Consider the following 21777-nt stretch of genomic DNA (forward strand, 5'->3'; position numbering starts at 1 on the left):
GTTCGCAGCATCTAACTAATGATGGGGACAGGAGAATAGGAACCCTCCAACCACAAGGGATGAAGACCATAGCAACACGACGGTTGGAGGAAGAGCGCCTCATCTTCCGCCTAGGAACCCTCCAACCACAAGGGATGAACTCAGATTTCTCCAGTTTCCTCATTTCCCCTCCCCCCACCTTGTCTCAGTCAAATCCCTCGAACTCAGCACCGCCTTCCGAACCTGCAATTTTCTTCCTGACCTCTCCGCCCCCATCCCGGCCTATCACCCCCACCTTGATCTCCTTCCACCTATCGCATTTCCAACGCCCCTCCCCCAAGTCCCTCCTCCCTACCTTTTATCTTAGCCTGCTGGACACACTTTCCTCATTCCTGAAGAAGGGCTTATGCCCGAAACGTCGATTCTCCTGTTCCTTGGATGCTGCCTGACCTGCTGTGCTTTTCCAGCAACACATTTTCAGCACAGGAGAATATGACAGAGTTGGATCATCCACTCATTGTGTTTGGCAGTAAGCTGATGCGCACAAATAAGCACACTCTCTTAGACATTTTATATGTAGGAGGAAGTCAGAACTACTCCAAAACTGGATATTAGGTTAACGGTTTTATACCACCGAGGCTGTTGAGGAGCCAAGGAAATGGTAAAGTCATAGAAAAGTGTCATGTTACAAGTAGCAGCTGTCTTCATTGTAACAGGGGATGTAAACACGTGGTCCTTAATTATTATAAAAGATGGATTTTTCATTCCATTGGCAATGAATCTTCATAAACATTAATGGAAAAGTTTAGCTTAAAGAAATAAACTATTTATAATGGACATTCATATTACAGAGCTTCCAGGATATTGTTGCAGAGCCTTAACTCCTGATCTTTAGTCAGCTGGATAATGGGTTCAATTGAAGCAGTTCCTGCACATGATAATGTGACGTTGATTACCTTGTCATAGAGTCATAGAGATGTACAGCATGGAAACAGACCTTTTGGTCCAACCCGTCCATGCCGACCAGATATCCCAAACCAATCTCGTCCCACCTGCCAGCACCCGACCCATATCCCTCCAAACCCTTCCTATTCATATACCCATCCAAATGCCTCTTAAATGTTGCAATTGTACCAGCCTCCACCACATCCTCTGGCAGCTCATTCCATACACGTACCACCCTCTGTGTGAAAAGGTCGCCCCATAGGTCTCTTTTATATCTTTCCCCTCTCACCCTAAACGTACGCCCTCTAGTTCTGGACTCCCCGACCCCAGGGAAAAGACTTTGCCTATTTATCCTATCCATGTCTCTCATAATTCTGTAAACCTCTATAAGGTCAACCCTCAGCCTCCGACGCTCCAGGGAAAACAGCACCAGCCTTTTCAGCCTCTCCCTATAGCTCAGATCCTCCAACCCAGGCAACATCCTTGTAAATCTTTTCTGAACCCTTTCAAGTTTCACAACATCTTTCCGATAGGAAGGAGACCAGAATTACACGCAATATTACAACAGTGGCCTAACCAATGTCCTGTACAGCTGCAACATGACCTCCCAACTCGTGTACTCAATACTCTGACCAATAAAGGAAAGCATACCAAATGACTTCTTCGCTATCCTATCTACCTGCGACTCCACTTTCAAGGAGATATGAACCTGCACTCCAAGGTCTCTTTGTTCAGCAACACTTCCTAGGACCTTACCATTGAATGTATAAGTCCTGCTAAGATTTGCTTTCCCAAAATGCAGCACCTTGCATTTATCTGAATTAAACTCCATCTGCCACTTCTCAGCCTATTGGCCCATCTTGTCCGGATCCTGTTGTAATCTGAGGTAACCCTTTTCGCTGTCCACTACACCTCCAATTTTGGTGTCATCTGCAAACTTACTAACTGTACCTCTTATGCTCGCATCCAAATCATTTATGTAAATTACAATTGTAGAGGCCCAGCACCGATCCTTGTGGCACTCCACTGGTCACAGGCCTCCAGTCTGAAAAACAACCCTCCACCACCACCCTCTGTCTTCTACCTTTGAGCCAGTTCTGTATCCAAATGGCTAGTTCTCCCTGTATTCCATGAGATCTAACCTTGCTAATCAGTCTCCCATGGGGAACCTTGTCAAACACCTTACTGAAGTCCATATAGATCACATCTACTACTCTGCCCTCATCAATCTTCTTTGTTACTTCTTGAAGAAACTCAATCAAGTTTGTGAGACATGATTTCCCATGCAAAAAGCCATGTTGACTATCCTGAATCAGTCCTTGCCTTGCCATCCTGTCCCTCAGGATTCCCTCCAACAACTTGCCCACCACCGAGGACTGGCTCACCGGTCTATAGTTGCCTGGCTTGACTATGGATGATACAAATATCTCAGCAAGAGGCCCAGCAATCACTTCCCTAGCTTCCCACAGAGTTCTAGGGTACACTTGATCAGGTCCTAGGGATTTATCCACCTTTAACCGTTTCAAGGCATCCAGCACTTCCTCCTCTGTAATCTGGACATTTTGCAAGATGTCACCATCTATTTCTCTACAGTCTATATCTTCCATATCCTTTTCCACAGTAAATACTGATGCAAAACATTCATTTAGTATCTCCCCCATTTTCTCTGGATCCATACAAAGGCTGCCTTGCTGATCTTTGAGGAGCTCTATTCTCTCCCTCGTTACCATTTTGTCCTTAATATATTTGTAAAAACCCTTTGGATTCTCCTTAATTCTATTTGCCAACGCTATCTCATGTCCCTGTTTTGCCCTCCTGATTTCCCTCTTAAGTATACTCCTACTTTCTTTATACTCTTCTAAGGATTCACTCGATGTATCCTGTCTATACCTGACATATGCTTCCTTCTTTTTCTTAACCAAACCCACAATTTCTTTAGTCATCCAGCATTCCCTATACCTACCAGCCTTCCCTTTCACTCTGACAGGAATATACTATCTCTGGATCCTTGTTATCTCATTTCTGAAGGCTTCCCATTTTCCAGCCGTCCCTTTACCTGCGAACATCTGTCCCCAATCAGCTTTTGAAAGTTCTTGCCTAAAGTTCTTGGCCTTTCTCCAATTTAGAACTTCAACTTTTAGATCTGGTCTATCCTTTTCCATCACTATTTTAAAACGAATAGAATTATGGTCACTGGCCCCAAAGTGCTCTTTCACTGACACCTCAGTCACCTGCCCTGCCTTGTTTCCCAAGAATAGGTCAAGTTTTACACCTTCTCTAGTAGGTACATCCACATACTGAATCAGAAAATTGTCTTGTACACATTTTAAAAATTCCACTCCATCTAAACCTTTAACACTATGGCAGTCCCAGTCCATGTTTGGAAAGTTCAATTCCCCTACCATAACCACCCTATTATTCTTACAGATAGCTGAGATCTCCTTCCAAGTTTGTTTCTCAATTTCCCTCTGAATATTGGGGGGGGGGGGGGTCTATAATACAATCCCAATAAGTTGATCATCCCTTTCTTATTTCTCAGTTCCACCCAAATAACTTCCGGGAATATCCTCCCTCAGCACAGCTGTAATGCTATCCCTTATCAAAAATGCCCCCTCCTCTCTTGCCTCCCTTTCTGTCCTTCCTGTAGCATTTGTATCCTGGAACATTAAGCTGCCAGTCCTGCCCATCCCTGAGCCATGTTTCCGTAATTGCTATGATATCCCAGTCCCATGTTCCTAACCATGCCCTGAGTTCATCTGCCTTCCCTGTTAGCCCACTTGCATTGAAATAAATGCAGTTCAATTTATTAGTCCTACCTTGTCCCTGCCTGTCCTGACTGTTTGACTCACTTCTGTTCTCAGCTGTACCCGTCTCAGATCGATCTCTTTCCTCACTATCTCCCTGGATCCCACCCCACCCCCCCTCCGGGTCCCACCCCCCCCCCACCTTACTAGTTTAAACCCTCCCAAGCAGTTCTAGCAAATCTCCCTGCCAGTATATTAGTCCCCTTCTAATTTAGGTGCAATCTGTCCTTCTCGTACAGGTCACTTCTACCCCAAAAGAGATTCCAATGATCCAAAAATGTGAATCCTTCTCCCATACACCATCTCCTCAGCCATGCATTCATCTGCTCTCTCCTATTCCTGCCCTCACTAGCTTGTAGCACTGGGAGTAATCCAGATATTACTACCCTTGAGGACCTCCTTTTTATTATTTATGCCTAACTCTCTGTAATCTCCCTTCAGAGTCTCAACCTTTTCCCTTCCAATGTCGTTGGACAATGACCCTCCTGCTGGCCCCTCTCCCCCATGAGAACATTCTGCACCGTCTCTGAGACATGCTTGACACCAGGGCACCAGGGAAACAACACACCATTCTGCTTTTTCTCTGTTGGCCACAGAAACATCTGTCTGTACCTCTGACTACAGAATCCCCTAACACAATTGATCTCTTGGAAACCGACATACACCTCATTGCATTGGAGCCAGTCTCAATACCAGAAATTTGGCTCTTCAACGCACAAGGGGAATGATTCTCTCATGATGGCTTCTCAAACTCAGGAGATTTTTCTACTTGGTCCATCAAGGATTCACGCTACTGTCTGTTCATCCACCATCACATCCCAGCTTTCTAATCACCATTAGTGGCTGTGATTTTTTGTGGTCCTGGATTTGCAATGCTAACCCAACAAACTGGAACTCTACTCCATCACCTGATTTCTGCGCTGGTCTGTCTTTCTCCAGCTCAGTGGTTCATTATGTCCATAAGAAACATTATTTGAACATTCAAGATTCTGAAGCAAATAGATAAATTGGACTCTGCCAATAGGTTTGAAATTGCCGCAAGTTTCTAAAGGTAAACAACTTAGATTTAACTACACACTTGTTGTAACAAACAAACTGTCCAATCGAAGCAGATGGAATAAAAATATGGAAGGGAAACATATTTGAATCAATGTCCAATTTTTGGTTCTGATCAGGTGGTTTTTAGAAATTTTATTTTCATGATCCAATTTATGGTACTCCTACCGTGACATATCTGGGATAGTGAGTTTCTTTTCTTAAACTTTTGGGACTTGTAATTAAAATTCTGAAGAGACAATCTAATATTTCATTGTGTGCAAATAAATAATTTGCTTCTGAACTTGGTTAACTTTAGGAAGACTCAATTATCTAATGCATAAGGTGAAAGTGAGATGGAATGTATAAGTGAATGAATTACAGGTATTAAATCATTTACCAGTGTGTTTTATTTGTTATCCCTTCAAATTATGAAGCTGGTCCAAACTGTTGATGTAACTCAATGTTCACATTACAACCTTTATGCTGAGATTTTGATTCTCGTATTTTCCACTGGACAGCTTTTCTCTTTTATTGTGACTATCTAATTTCCTACTGGATGAGCAGAATAAATGGTTTTGAACTTGGCACCCATAGCTGTTGTTGAATATTGGTTACTCTAGCTGTGGAGAAATCACTGAGCCATTGATAGCTTCAATATGGAAATTTTTCAAGTCATCATTACTTATTTCCTCAAGTTCCCTAGCTTCCATGTCCTTCTCTACAGTAAATACTGACACAAAATATGCACTTAGTATCTCATCCATCTCCTGTGGTTCCACACATTGATGATCTTTAAGGGGTTGTTTCCTCCCCCCTAGTTACTCTTTGCTAGTGTATTTGTAGAATTTCTTAAATTCACCTTACCTCCATTTGCCAAAGCTATCTCACATCCCCTTTTTGCTCTCCTGATTTCCCTCTTAAATATACTCCTACTGCCTTTATACTTCGCTATGGATTCACAGGACATACCTGACAAATGCCTCCTTTTTTTTCTTGACCAGAGCTTCAATTTCTCTAGTCATTCAGCATTCCTAGACTTAGCAGCCTGAGCTTTCGCACAGGAGTATACTGTCTCTAAACCCTCAGTTTCTCATTTTTAATGGCTTCCCACTTTCCAACTGGTCATTTACCACAAACAGCCTCCCTGAATCAACTTTGAAAGTTCCTCCCTAATACATTCCTTCAGCTTAGAACTTCAACTTTTAGATCAAGTCTATCCTTTTCCACAACTATTTTAAAATTAATAGAATTATAATCACTTGCCCCAAAGTGCTCCATCTCCACACAATCCCCCACCTACCCACCCACCACCCCCCCCCCCCCCCCACCCCCCGGTGCCTGACACATCAATCACTTGCCCTGCCTTATTTCCCAAGAGAAGGTTAGATTTGACTCCTTCTCTAGTCGGTTCATCCACATACTGAGTAAGAAGATTTTCGTGTACACACTTAAATTCCTCTGCATCCAAGCCCTTAACACCATAGCAGTCCAAAGTTTATGTTTGGAAAGTAAAAACTGCTTACCATTACAACTCTTTTGTTCTTATGATATCTGAGATCTCCTTTCTCATTTGTTTCTCAATTTCCCACTAACTATTGGGGGTTACAGTGCAATCCCAATTAGGTGATCATCCCTTTCCTATTTCTGAATTCCACCCATGTAATTTCACTGGATGTTCTCCCAGGAACATCCTCCCTAAGTAGAACTGGAATGTTAATCTTAACCAAAAATGCCACTCCCCCTCCTCTAAACAGGAATCTAAATCTAAATCTAATCATCATCTCTTGCCCCCCCTTCCTATCTTTCCTCTATCCGGGAACAGTAAGCTATTAATCTTGCCCCTCCCTGAGCCATGTTTCTGTCATAGCTATGATGCCCCAGTTCCATGTTCCCAACCATGCCCTAATTTCATCTGCTTTACCTGTCAGGCATGCTACATTGAAATAATTGCAGTTTAATTATTCAATCTTACCTCGTTCTTTGAGGACAAATGATCAGTCCTCAGCAAAGGACTCACTTTCATCCCCCTCCGCCCACGCATCAATAAATTTAATACACGCCGTGACGTCAAACACTTCTTCCGCTGCCTCCATGCTTACTTTCACAATCAGGACTCCTGCCTACCTTCTGAGGACTCCTTCGACCGCCTCCAACACACTCCATCCACCTGGACACCCTGTGCTGGCCTATTACCTGCCCTCGACCTCTTCATTTCCAACTGCTGCTGGGACATTAACCGCCTCAACATATCCACCCCCCTCCCCCACTCCAACCTCTCACCCTCACAACGCGCAGCCCTCCACTCCCTCTGCTCCAATCCCGACCTCACCATCAAACCAGCGGATAAAGGGGGAGCAGTGGTAGTCTGGTGCACTGACCTCTACACCGCTGAAGCCAGACGCCAACTCGTGGAGACCTCCTCCCCCTCGACCATGACCCCAACCCCCATCACCAAACCATCATCTCCCAGACCATACAGAACCTCATCACCTCAGGAAATCTCCCACCCACAGCTTCCAACCTCATAGTCTAGGAACCCCGCACTGCCCGGTTCTACCTCCTTCCCAAGATCCACAAGCCTGACCACCCTGGCAGACACATTGTCTCAGCATGCTCCTGCCCCACTGAACTCATCTCTACCTACCTCGACACTGTCCTATCCCCCCAGTACAGGAACTCCCCACATACGTTAGAGATACCACCCATGCCCAGCACCTCCTCCAAGATTTCCATTTCCCCAGTCCCCAATGCCTCATCTTCACCAAGGATATCCAATCCCTCACCACCTCCATCCACCATGACCAGGGCCTCCAAGCCCTCTTTCTCTTCCTCTCCCGACGTCTCCAACAGTACCTTTCCACCGACACTCTCATTCGTTTGGCTGAACTGGTCCTCAACCTCAACAATTTCTCCTTCGAATCCTCCCACTTCCTCCAAACCAAAGGGGTAGCCATGGGCACCCGTATGGGCCCCAGCTGTGCCTGTCTCTTTGTTGGCTACATAGAACAGTGCTTCTTCCGTAGTTACACCGACATCACTCCCCACCTCTTTCCCCGCTACATTGACGACTGCATTGGCACCACCTCGTGCTCCCGCAAGGAGGTTGAGCAATTCATCAACTTCACCAACACATTCCACCTTGACCTTAAATTTACCTGGACCATCTCTGACACCTCCCTCCCCTTCCTGGACCTCACCATCTCCATTAATGATGACTGACTTGACACCGACATTTTTTACAAACCCATCAACTCCCACAGGTACCTGGATTACACCTCTTCCCACTCTACCTCTTGCAAAAATGCCATCCCATATTCCCAATTCCTCCACCTCCACCATATCTGCTCCCAGGAGGACCAGTTCCACCAGAGACACACCAGATGGCCTCCTTCTTTAGAGAGCGCAATTTCCCTTCCCACGTGGTTAAAGATGCCCTCCAACGCATCTCGTCCATATCCCGCACCTCCGCCCTCAGACCCCACCCCTCCAACTGTAACAAGGACAAAACGCCCCTGGTGCTCACCTTCCACCCTACCAATCTTCACATAAAGCAAATCATCCGCCAACATTTCCGCCACCTCCAAACGGACCCCACCACCAGGGATATATTTCCCTCCCCACCTGTTTCCGCCTTCTGCAAAGACCATTCCCTCTGTGACTACCTGGTCAGGTCCACGCCCCCCCAAACAACCCTCCATCCCGTCCTGTCACCCTTCCCTGCCACCGCAGGAATTGTAAAACCTGTGCCCACACCTCCTCCCTCACCTCTCTCCAAGGCCCTAAAGGAGCCTTCCACATCCATCAAGGTTTTACCTGCACATCCACTAATATCATTTATTGTATCCGTTGCTCCCGATGCGGTCTCCTCTACATTGGGGAGACTGGACGTCTCCTAGCAGAGCGCTTTAGGGAACATCTCTCGGACACCCGCACCAATCAACCATACCGCCCTGTGGCCCAACATTTCAACTCCCCCTCCCACTCAGCTGAGGACATGGAGGTCCTGGGCCTCCTTCACCACCGCTCCCTCACCACCTGATACCTGGAGGAAGAACGTCTCATCTTCCACCTCGGAACACTTCAACCCCAGGGCATCAATGCGGACTTCTACACTTTCCTCATTTCCCCTTCCCTCACCTCACCCTATTTCTAAACTTCCAGCTCAGCACTGTCCCCATGACTTGTCCTACCTGCCTATCTTCCTTTCCACCTATCTACTCCACCCTCTTCTCTGACCTATCACCTTCATTCCCACCCCCATTCACCCATTGTACTCTTTGCTACCTTCCCCCACCCTCCTCCCTGACCTATCACCTCCATCCCCACCCACACTCACCTATTGTACTCTATGCTACTTTTTTCCCACCCCCACCCTCCTTTCATTTATCTCTCCACCCTGCAGGCACTCTACCTCTATTCCTGATGAAGGGCTTTTGCCCAAAACGTTGATTTTCCTGCTCCTCGAATGCTGCCTGAACTGCTGTGCTTTTCCAGCACCACTCTAATCCAGAATCTTACATCATTCTTTGTCTTACTCTTGCTTGCCTTGACTAGTTAACTTGTTCCCCTTCTCTACTCTACCAGCCTCAGACTTATCATGATCTCTCTTTCGATCCTAATGCCCACCCTTACTAGTTTAAAGCCTCCTGAGTAGCAGTAACAAATCTCCCAGCCAGAATATTGGTCCTCTTCCAATTCAGGTGCAATATGTCCTTCTACAGGTCACTTCTATTTCAGAAAAGATCCCAATGATCCAAAACTCTTTGCCCCTTACACCAGCTCCTTTGCCACACATTCATCTGCTTTATCCTCCTCTTCCTACTCTCACGAGCATATGGCACTGGGAGAAATCCAGATATTATTAGCTCAAGCATGTACTTTTTAATCTCCCACGTAATTTCCTATATTCTCTCTGCAAGTCCATGTTCCTTTCTCTACTTGTGTCATTGATACCAACATGCACAATGACCTTCTGCTGGTGACTCTCCCCTTTGAGAATATTCTGCACCTTCTCCAACCCTTGCACCAGGGACACACACACACCATTCTGATATCTTGCTGTTGGTCGCAGAAATGTCTATCTGTTCCACTTACTAAAGTTCCGTATCACAACCAATCTCTTGGAATTTGATGTGCCCCTCTTTACAGTAGAGCCAGAAACCTGGCTGTCAGTATTACATTCCCCTGTGTGGCCATCACCCCAACATTATCGAAAACAGCATACTTGTTTGAGATGGGGATAGCCACAGGAGACTCCTGCATTCCCTGCCTACCTCTCCTACCTTTCTAAGCAGTAACCCATCTACCTGACTGTATCTGCGCGGTATCCACCTTCCTGAAATTGCCATCCATCAAAATCTCTAATTCCTGTAAATTGCTTATTGCCTCTAAATGCTCCTCCAACCGATCCATGAAATCTGATAGGACTCACAAACTTCCTGCAGATATAGTCTCCAGGAGCATTGAAATGCTCCCGGATCTCCCACATCCGATGGAAAGAGCACATCATTCTACTAAAAATCAAGTCTGCACTGTAAACAATCTACAGACCCAGAATATACCTAAAACAAACATAACACACTTTGCTCAAGAACTCAGCATTAGTACAGACTTCTTGCTGAAAACACTGGTCTGGGATAACTTAATGCCTGTCTTTTATATGAACTTCAGTCATAAGACAGATCTCAGTAAAACATGAAAAACCTCACCAACCAAACCTCCATAAACCGTACCTTAAGAGAATTGATATCAAACTGGTGTCAATTCTCTCCACCATTTTCCTAACTGCAATGATAAACTTATCTCTAGCAAATTATCTGTATGTGTGAAGATCACCTACAGAACTGATGGAAACTATTTAATCCATGATGCCTTCAATACAAACCCAACCTCAGTCATAGAGTTTTAGTATGCAGAAAGTGCACTCACTCAGAAGTAGAGTTTCTGATCATTGTTATAGACACCAAAGCATACAAGTGCTGAAACCAGGTATACCACAACCTACAGCCCCTTCATCGCGGTGAATATCCAGTAAACATATCTACATTTTGCTTTAGGTTGTGACATTAACAATTATGTTACTCAGCATCCAGTTAATTTCTGCAATGCAGTGTGAAGATTAACATGAAGATAGCACAGTCTGCTTTCCCAGGGGAGATTTCCATTGTTTTAGGGTCTGGAAATTGCAGAATTAGCAGGAGTTGTTTTTATCACAAATCTTTGTGTAATTTTCTAGTTGTATCTTGGGTAAATAATTACATTAAACAAAGTATTTCATTTCAATATTTCTAACAATGTATTGCCATGAGTTACCCTGGATAAAATTGTAATAATCGAATTAAGCATTGATGAAATTAAACAGCTTACCGGCTCACCAGGTTTCCCGCTTTCACCAGGAGGACCGATGGCACCACTTAGACCCTAATGAATAACCAAGTGAAGGATAATGGTTAAACCCACAAGTTCATGAAAATTGATGATAAAATAACACTTCCAAATACTTCACAATTTCATTTTTTATACTGACTTAATAATGTTATAACTGTTCCTGGAAAGTGCACAAAATAATGATTTGCATTATATAACACTGTTCATGATTCAGGATATTGCAGAAGCCAATTAAATACTTTTTAAGTTTCCAATTTTCAAATTTGTACTTGGTGAGACTTCTGTACAGCAAAGATATTAATGGTTATGAAACCAAGCTAGTTGAATGCAGTTAATTTGCAGATCAACCACAATGTAAGTGACTGGCAGCAACAAAGAGCTGAATGGCCTCCTCCTATTACTATGTTTCTCAGTATAAACCCTTCTGTAGTATAGAAAATTGTGTAATCAATTTGTACATACCAAGGTTGTACAACCTTCAATGAAAACTGACAGGATCATTGTTTTAGCAACATTTTTTTAGGAATAAATATTGGACAGAGGACATGAACTTCTTTCCTCCTTTTTAAATAAAGTTATTGGATCCTTCTCACTCATTACAGAAAACAAATGGTTTCTAGATTGAATGGTGAATCTGGAAGCTTGCACCTCTGACAGTGCAGCACTGCAGGGAAATATAGCCTAAAATGTTGTGTTCTAATCTCTGGAATATGGTTTGAACCTACTGGGGTTCACTGGAAATCTAGCTCACTGGTTAGTGCTACTGTTGTGCGGATAAAGCTGTAAGTTATGACTTTTGTGAGACATGTGACAGTATTCCATGGTATTGTTAGCTTCTTTGTCATAGCACAAGTCTAATTGGGCTGTAAGGCCAAAAGTTCCACTCGGTAGCAGCATTGGTTTCAGCACTAAGGAAGTGTGGAACTGGTAAAAATGATAATGATCCTATTTCTGACAACATACAATGCTGCTTTTGCTGATGGCCATGTTCTGAAGGACAATAGTATGGTCCACAGATTAGATGCACAAAAAAGATGCAGAGTGAATAAACGTAATGTCAGTCATCCCTGATTTAGGTTTGAATAGCTAATTGTCATTTTGGACACTTTCTTAAATATATAGAACAGAACCTCTTCCCCAGTGCTGTTGAAAGGTATTACCATGAACTTTCAGTTGGATGGCTTTTAGCTTTGGTTTCCTGCTGCAAAAGTAATGGATTGTGTTTTTGGAAAAATTTCACAGGCTCTTTGAGTCAGAACAGAGAAAGTTTTAGTCCAGAAAGCTTGCTTTCTCTCTTGGGGATTATAGCTGCATCTCTTTGGGCTGCAGCATGACTGGGGTGTGGAGTAGAGGTAGCAGACTTGGAGAGCTGTATGCAAAGCAGGAGGAAGCCTCGCTATCGGAGACTGTGCTCACCATGTGTCTTCAGCATTTCTCTGACCTTCTTCCTGGTCAGGGGCACAGATTGAGATAGCCATAGTTCATCAGCAAGGTGCTTACTGAATTGTGTCAGCCACTTGCCACAGCGTCCAATGCCACAGAGCAGAGTAGAGACAGCACTCCCAGTACGTGTCAGAGTTACCATGTAGCAAAATTTCTATGTCTCAGACTCCTTACAGGTTGGAACCAACAACATCTCATTTTACAGTGTCACTGTGTCACACAGATCACTGGTACTCTATACATAAGGAAGGGGAAATATATTATTTTCTCTCAAAGTAGAGAGAAGCAGTAGGAATATGCAAGTAGTTTTTCCAGGGAGCTATCAATCATCTGCATAGGGCTGTAGACATCATCCCTTAGCAGGCAGATGTCCAGGAATTCCACTCCCTGAATGCGCAGCTGGCATACAGGCCACCATGTTGGTGCATTCCTGCTAAATTTGAAAGCAGCTTTGAAGTTTTTATCTTGAGTTAATTGGCTGATTCCAGCATTTCCCTGCCACTGTGTAGAACAGAGGATGGATATGTGGTAATGAAAGCTCCCCAACCTTCATGTGGTTCCTGATTCCCACAACATTCTGACACTGCAAGCTGTGCTGGAAGGAGGAAGGTCTTGGAACAGATCATCAACATTTTCCAAAAACGGTCCCCCTGCTTGGGCCACATATTATGGAATGTTTCTCCAGGCTTGTGGTGGACTACATCTTCTACAATCGCAAAGCTTCAGTTGTTGCTATCAGGTTTTTGACATCTCAGAGGAAGGAGGGAGGTGTCATCATTCCTGACTGACATTAGACTCTGGTTCTCCTTTAGACATCCTCAGTTAATGAAATCAAAGGCAAAACACAGCACCTTTTAAACCACCTCCATTTTTTTCTGTCCCAGGTATGTCCATCCCCCAACCTTGAATCTCGGAAATCTCTAAAGTCAAGGCTCACCATGAAACTCATATCAATTATTTTTATTTTGAAAGCCAGAGGGAAAACAAGGTTTGCAAGTTCAGAATCTGGCATTTAAAAACAAATATTGTGGCCTCACATTTAAAATCTAAAGCTGGAGGTTGAAAAAAGGTATTGTTTATCAATTTTAAAATGGAGGTGTATTCTTAGCTGCTGTTCTCTCCTGTCTAATTATTTCCCTTTCCCTTTCTCTTCCCCTCCGCCCACTCTGCTCTCTCTTCCTGTGTTCTCTACTCTTCACTCTGTTACCAAACTGATCCTTGCAATCCCATATTTCCCCTGTTCTCCTTCAATACCTAACTCTGGTGTTCTTCTTCCTGTGCAAACCTACTCTCCCACTCTGATTTACTCTTCCCTTTCCCTGCTGCCCCAATCCTGAAAATAGATCATGGGTTGGTTGTGTATCACTAGACGGAGTAATGATTTACACTAAAAACTTTAAGAATGCTATTGATTGACATAGGGCTTTTGGACATAGAAATAGTATATCCATGCTCTCTTTTGCCCGTTATTTCCAACCTATGCATGTAGTCTTTCCCTTCATTCTCAGAAACGATACACTCCTGCCGTTGCCAGGAGGTCTGTTGCCATTCTCTGTCTTATCCCGTACACCACTCTACTCTTCAACAGTACAATCCTTCCCTGAGCCCAAATAAAACTATCCTCTAAGCTTCAACTACTCTTCAGCTGAAGAGTGTCTTTAATCTTTTCTCCCTGAAAAGAGTAAACTCTCAAGTCGAGATGGTGCATCCTTGTCATTTTATAGCATACCAAAGGAAGTTTATCAACACCACAGAAGGGCAAAACATTATTTGCCACACAATACAGGAGCAGAATTAGGCAGTTCGGCCCATCAAGTCTGCTTTGCCACTCGATCATGGCTGATATGTTTCTCAATCCCATTCTTCCACCTTGTCCCTGTAACCCTTTATCCCCTGACTAATCAGTAAGCTATCTATTTCTGACATGGTTTCCACAGCCTTCTATTTCAAACCAGAGTTAATCAAATTAATTGTACCTGAAGACCTGGAAATCCTTGAGGACCTGGCTCTCCTTTATCACCAGATGCACCCTGAGAAAAGACAAATGTTTGAAAAATTTAGAAAAACTATCTGAATACATTTGTTCAAATCAAATAACAAGCTTATACTATTGAATAAATGATGAGTTTGTTTTTATCTAAAGTTCATCTCCTTGTCATAATTGAGAATCAATTTTCTGCATAAACCATCTCTGGAACAAAACTGGAATTCTCCAGACCATGAAAGTATCAAAGAAAAGAAACTAGTAGGATCTTCATTGAGCTCTATCTAATCAGCTGCTACAACTGTTGTAGAGACTGACGGAGATGGGAACCAATTCAGAGGATGGTGGCCGGGATTTTGGGGAGAATGGTGATTAACAATTTTCTCAGCAAAACATACCTGGGAAGAATGGAACAGGCAGAAGACGTGCACAGAGGTTAGTTAGGCGATGCTGAACACACAGTCCCCATTGCACCATCTGATCCCATCCTGGTTCAGGCACAGTTAAGGCATCATGGTGCCTTCATGAAATAAGTATGAAGGTTTTTGAGTATGTTTATAATTGGTCTAATACATGGTTTTGAATCAAATGTCATATTGTATTCAGAATTACCTTGAATCCATGTAACCTGTTGAGAGATCCTCAAGAGATACATTGGAGACTTCCAGCATATACGTTTCTCATAAAACAAATATTCTAATAAGGAGCCAAAGGAGGTAAAGCTACTTGACTTTGATCTTGACTCCTCACTAATCCAACCAGCAACTGCCAGCCACTGTTCATCCTCCCATACTCACTGACTTCCCATTCTTCTGGCCTCAGCTTGGGTCCATCACTGGCTGAGGTCATTGTTTACCAACCGTGTGTAAACCCCCCAAATCTTGCCAAACGGCCACACAGTGTAGGAGCAGAATTAGGCAATTCGGCCCATCAAGTCTGCTTTGCCATTTGATCATGGCTGATATGTTTCTCAATCCCATTCTTCCACCTTCTCCCTGTAACCCTTTATCCCCTTACTAATCAAGAACCTATCTCTGACATGGTTTCCACAGCCTTCTGTGACAAACCATAACCACAGAGCTGTATCTGCAGTTAATGGGTGCTGACAGCTTGATGATAATGAAAGAATGGGAAGACCAATGCCGTCTTGAGTGATTCATGGTGTAATCAATGTCAGTTTGTACCCCAGTTCAGGAAATATCCTATTTCTGCGCAAAAAGTAGTTCAGTAATGTGGAGGTAATAGTACTAGATAAGTACCCCAGTAACTCCAATCTTGCAATGGCAAGTCATAAAATTTAGGTCATGAATCAATTTTTGCAATAGTTGACAACTGACTGTGAAGGCAGCTAAATTATTCTAAAACTTCATTAAGATCCTGTCCTGATCTGTATCACATGCTGTTCTGTTTCCACGGTTGATTCTATTATATTCTGAAGTGGTCTAACAAATCATTACAAGAGAAAGCCCACCAACACCCTCTCATGTGAATAATAGTTGGGCAATGAACTTGGCTTTGTCAGTGTTGTCAAAGGAATGATTGGTACAGCAAATTAAAGAGATAAATATTAATTGTCATACATCAAGGTTAAGAAACTGTTTAAATAAATCCACTTAAGATAGAGAGAAACCATTTTTATTTCAAACATATGAATTCAGAAACATACTTACAGCTGTGCCAGGCTGGCCCGGAGGACCAACTAATCCAGGTTTTCCGGGTAAACCCTGTCAATATAGTGTAAGTATTAATAAGCTGTGCATAAATAACATTTGGCAAAGAGTCTCTTTCAACAGAATGAAATTGAATATTTGCAGCCTTTACATACCTGTGGACCAGGGCTACCCACAAATCCTCTATCACCAGCTTTACCAGGTAGTCCCTGGTGTGTTGGGAGTGGTGGGTGGGGTGGTGGGTGAGGGGGGGGGTGGGGGGTGGGGGAGGGGGTGTGGTGTGGTCGGGAAGGGGGAAGAAAGAGAAGATGTCACTTTATGCATGGTTCAAAAGCAATTTCCAACATTGTCCTGATAGTTAATGAGAATCCTATGTATGGGTTATCTTCTGCTTCCCAATTTTTAATATTAGGAGATACAATGGTAGAATCTTCCAACACAGGAGACAAATCAACCCATCTTTAGATTAGATTACTTACAGTGTGGAAACAGGCCCTTCGGCCCAACAAGTCCACACCGCCCCGCCGAAGCGCAACCCACCCATACCCCTACATCTACCCCTTATCTAACACTACGGGCAATTTAGCATGGCCAATTCACCTGACCTGCACATCATTGGACTGTGGGAGGAAACCGGAGCACCCGGAGGAAACCCACGCAGACACTGGGAGAACGTGCAAACTCCACACAGTCAGTCGCCTGAGGCGGGAATTGAACCCGGGTCTCTGGCGCTGTGAGGCAGCAGTGCTAACCACTGTGCCACCGTTACTGTGCTAGCTCTTTGAGCAATGTATCTAATTAATTGCTTTCCAGTGTTCCTGCATTTAGCATCAATGGCCACTTGCACAGCTTTTTGCCACATTAAAAGATTCAGTGAGAATCCATGAGGCACTGTTGACTGCTTGGAAACTTTTTTCAATCTAAGCTTTTTCTGGAATAGAGATCCACCAAATAAAGTTGTTCACTCACAATTGGTTTCAATGTTATTGCTAACATGACTCCAGAGTTGTGATGTCATTTGCATAACAATACATCATGTTTGTAACAAAGCATGGCACCCAGCCAAAACAGTGACGAGAGATACGTTTTATAAATAACTTGCACTTACATCATTTCCTCTTGGACCAGGAAACCCCATTACACCAGGTGAACCTCTTTGTCCAGGTGAACCAGGTTGGCCTGAAGGACCTGGATCTCCAGAAGGACCCTGTTGGTAAAAATGTAAATTGCAAAATAATAAAATTCACCCCTAAGCACACAAACATATGTAACTTGGGGAAGATCAGTCCAAAACAAAACAAAGTAAAGACAAAGATTAATATTGCCAAGTATATACAAATGATTATCACTGTCAATAAACAACCAGCATAGATAATCAATATTTATACATCATAGTAGGCAGTGAAAACCAGAAAACAAGCAGATATTTATGCTCAGAATCTTGACAATTGCCAAATAATGTAGATTTAAAATGCATCAATTTCCACATGAATCACTGACTCCCTCCCACCTCAAACCTCAATACTTGGGTCCTTTAATCTTTCTGTTTTATCAAACAGAGGCCACACTTGAATTAATTTGGATGTTTGGTGTAATCCACCATGACATTGCTCAGGGTAGATCGCTGTGGTTACTCTTACTTTAATCCACCATGACAGCTACCAGCTGAGTCCCTGATGAAAGCACATAGATTAAATAATGGGTGACTTGTCGACTATTTTATATGTCTTTGCGTTATTCAGTAATTCTTTATTCTTGTTCCTGAGACTAGCATCTGTCCTTACCCTTTCCTTCGCAAATTCCAACATGACAACCATCCTTAATATGGGGAGAAGAAAGTTATTTCTCAAGGATAACTGAATGGAAGGGAGCAAAGTTGATCCAGCTAGCAAGTCAACCAATATTTCATGAATCACAATTCATGTCATTCAGTGTCAACTGTTTTTGTCAGTTGAACTGAAGGAAGTATGGTGGGTAGAAAGTTATACATATTTACACGAAAGAAAATGTGCAAGTTTCTGATAGATAGTGGGATGTATAGAAAATTCATACAGAAATTTCACTTTCCATTTTACTGGTAGCATCACTGACTGATGTATGTATTATGAAGGAACCTCGATTATCTGGCATTCGATTATCCGAATATCGGATTATTCGGCAAGATTGCAAAGTCCTGATGCTCGGCTAAACTATGTTATCTGGCATTCAATTAACCGAACAAAATATTCCCTGCCCATGTCCTTCGGATAATCGAGGTCCCTCTGTATTCTCTGTTGGTTATTGTTGCTTGATACTTAAAAACTCATTATGGTGACTAGGTTTTCTGACAGACTGGATGACAATCTGCAAGATGATTTCTTATTTTCATCAATTATAAACCCAATAAGCTGAAAGGAGATGTTTATTTGGAAATTAATGATGTAAATAATGCCCTTTGTCTATTGCTATCCTTCTGGAAATTACCTGTGGTCCAGGTTTACCTTCAGGACCAGGACTGCCTGGGTTTCCTGTAAGTCCCTAAAAACACAGAAAAGGAATTCAAAATCAAGTGAATAAAACTGTCTCTAAAATTAATTTTGCAAGCATTTTTTCCTTATTATGTCTTTATTAACGTTCTGCTTCTTACCCTTTGACCAGGTATGCCTGCATCTCCAGGACGACCTGATTCACCATTAGCACCTCTATGCCCAATGGGACCTGGTGGACCAGTTTCTCCAGCAGGACCCTAGCAGCAAAAAGTTAGTTCAGAATTAAATATTCAGAATCATTTATCCAAATGACAATGAGGAAAAGAAATTAAAGCTGAATTTAGGTATATTAAGATCTTCTGACCTGTTCTCCTGGTGGGCCACTTGTACCTGGGACACCTCTCATGCCTTGAGGTCCCTAGAAGCAGGACAGAAAGTCAGGTTTCCAATATTATTAATATATATACACCACTGATTTATCTTATATGTAGTTATTAATGTTGCTGAGCCACAGTGATCCACAAAACAGATAATTAACTGCAAGTAATTAATTGTGCTGCCATTAAGATTTGGGATGGTACTGTGATGAAGCTGCTCCTTGAACAAGATTATATCGTCTTTGGTTTATTTTTCAAAGTGGTCATAATAGACACAGACTCTGACAAGTCTAAGTTGAAGGGTTTCAAGTTCAGTTTAATTATAGCTAACAGATACAGCCTGAGGCAACATTTTTGAAGAAAAAGCACTGTACAATGAAAGAGCAGTTCTCCCAGCTCAGCTTTTCTCAGGTTTCGTCTGGTGTTTAGCGGGAGTGTTGTAAAAGCTGCTGGACTCAAAGAAGCAGGTCCCTGCTGATCCTTCTCTCTCTCTCTGACATCTCTCCTTTAAGGACCTGTCTTTGATTTTACCTTTGATGCAAAGGGGTGTTTACAGGGACTTTTGCAAGTATTAGGAACAGCATCATTAAGCTGGGATCATCTGTTGAGTTTTCGGATAGGTTACGTTATTCGGTATTCTGTTCTCTTCTGCTTGTGTTTCATTTGGTAATCTTGTAAATAAATTCTGTTTTGTTTAAAACTAAATGGTTTGTCCAACTGCATCAGTCCTGGAATATCCACACTACACCTGCTTAAAAGAACTACTTTGGGCTACTTTGGGTTTGGGCTACTTTCTTGAAATGTTTTGAAGGGGTCTGGCTTGGTCCATAACAGGTACAAAGTATCTAGTTTGATATATAACAATTGTATCCTTCTTAAAAAGTGGCTCCAGTTGTGAAAGCATATTTTTAAAATAAGGTAAGATCTTAATAAGTTGAACATATGTATGGAAAATTGGTAAGCTGGTGGACTGAGAGTATTACAAACAGAAATAGATATAAGAAGAGATCCAAAAAGGAGCATTAAAAGAATTGCATAAGATATCAGTTGTTGTTAACATTTAAAATAAATTATGAATATATCAAATGTGGGGAAATTATTAGAATCTACCATTGGAAACAAAGTTATTAAACAATTGGGAAAAGTATAAACTAATCTAAAGGAAGGAAGCTAGCCTGAATTGAATGGACGGTAGATGATGACATTTTGTTGAGGCCACTAGGATAGGTTAGCATTTGTTGTGGTGCCTGTGAATATTTCAGGTACACTCAGGAAATCCCTTTCAGTGGATGGAGAGTAAGTTCACTGTGTTTTACTAGGGTTTGGAGAGTTATTTTGTGAGGATAGATTAGATTAAAGTGAACAAAAACACAAAGTTCTGGTGAAACTCAGCAGGTCTGGCAGCATCTGTGGGGAGAAAGCAGAGTTAAGACTGCTTTGAGTCTGGTGAGCCTTCGCCAATTATAATCTGCCAGTCTCAGACCATAGAACAGCAGACCTGCTGAGTTTTGCCAGCAATTTCTGTTATTGTTTCAGATCTCCAGCATCTGCTGTAATTTGTTTAATTTTAGATTATGTGACTTGTATTACCTTAAATTTAGAAAGTTCAAGGATGATCTGATTTGGATCTTCAGAAAATAAGTAAGGATTTGAAGGGGTAGATATAAGGGAAGCAATTGACTAGTGGTACTATTGCTAGACTATTAATCCCCATACTCAGTTAATGTTCTGGGGATCCGGGTAAAAATCCCACTATACCAGATGACAGTATTTGATTGCTATAAAGAATGTGGAATTAAGGGTCTAATTGTGACCATGAAACAATTGTCAACTGTCGGAAAAACCCAACGAGTTCACTAATGTCCTTCAGGGGCAGAAATCTGCCATCCTTATCTGGTCTGACTGATATGTGACTCCAGACCCACAGCAGTGTGGTTGACTCTTGACTGCCCTCTGGGAAATTAGGGATTGGCAATAAATGCTGACCTAGCCAGCGATGTCCTCATCTCGTGAGTGATTTAAAACAGACACAGCAATTATTTTCTCTGGTGGAGGAATTCAGACAAGACACCCTAACATGACTGGAACTAGATTATTTAGAAGTGAAGTCTGGAAGGAGTTTTTCTCACATGAAATAGTTGAAATCTTAGAATTCTCTCCCAAAGTCTTTGTAAATTGAAATTTCCAAAACAGAGATTGCTATATTTTTGTCTGACAAGAGTATCGACATGATACGAAGAAAAGATGGGTGAATGGAGGCAGTGAGCCAGGGCCGTAGCCTGTCCAATACCATTCTTTATTTTCTGCTCCAACACACAGTGCGGTTACTTTGTGCACTTTATACAGACTAAAAGAGTTTGTGTAGAAATCCAAAAGAACTGTGGATGTTAGAAATCAAAAACAAAACAGAAATTGCTGGAAAAAAGCCTCAGCATCTCTGGCAGCATCTGTGGGCAGAAATCACAGTTAATGTTTCAAATGTAGTGACCCTTCTTCAGAATGCTCCCTGGACTCGAAATGTTAACTCTGTTTTCTTTCCACAGATGCTGCCACACCTGCTGAGTTTTTCCAGCAATTTCTGTTTCATTTGTTGTTTAGAAATCTGCAGGTTAATAAAATGTGAGGAAACATAAGCCCTCAATTTTGATGCATTTATGGTCAAACACTCCACAGTTCACAGGA

At 42.5% G+C, this 21777-nt stretch overlaps 1 protein-coding gene across 1 annotated transcript in view; it reads right to left on the minus strand.

Annotated features, from left to right (window-relative positions):
* Positions 1 to 21777, minus strand: part of LOC140482086 (uncharacterized) — a 186418-nt gene that overhangs the window by 53545 nt on the left and 111096 nt on the right. Inside the window, exons 21-28 of the mRNA XM_072579024.1 lie at positions 19083 to 19136; positions 18877 to 18975; positions 18714 to 18767; positions 17359 to 17457; positions 16406 to 16459; positions 16251 to 16304; positions 14573 to 14626; positions 11133 to 11186 (exon numbers count right to left, since the gene is read on the minus strand). Coding sequence (XP_072435125.1) covers positions 11133 to 11186; positions 14573 to 14626; positions 16251 to 16304; positions 16406 to 16459; positions 17359 to 17457; positions 18714 to 18767; positions 18877 to 18975; positions 19083 to 19136 — 522 coding nt within the window. The remainder of the gene's footprint in view (positions 1 to 11132; positions 11187 to 14572; positions 14627 to 16250; positions 16305 to 16405; positions 16460 to 17358; positions 17458 to 18713; positions 18768 to 18876; positions 18976 to 19082; positions 19137 to 21777) is intronic.

Source organism: Chiloscyllium punctatum, chromosome 10 (genome assembly GCF_047496795.1).
Source record: "Chiloscyllium punctatum isolate Juve2018m chromosome 10, sChiPun1.3, whole genome shotgun sequence".
Lineage (NCBI taxonomy): Eukaryota > Metazoa > Chordata > Chondrichthyes > Orectolobiformes > Hemiscylliidae > Chiloscyllium > Chiloscyllium punctatum.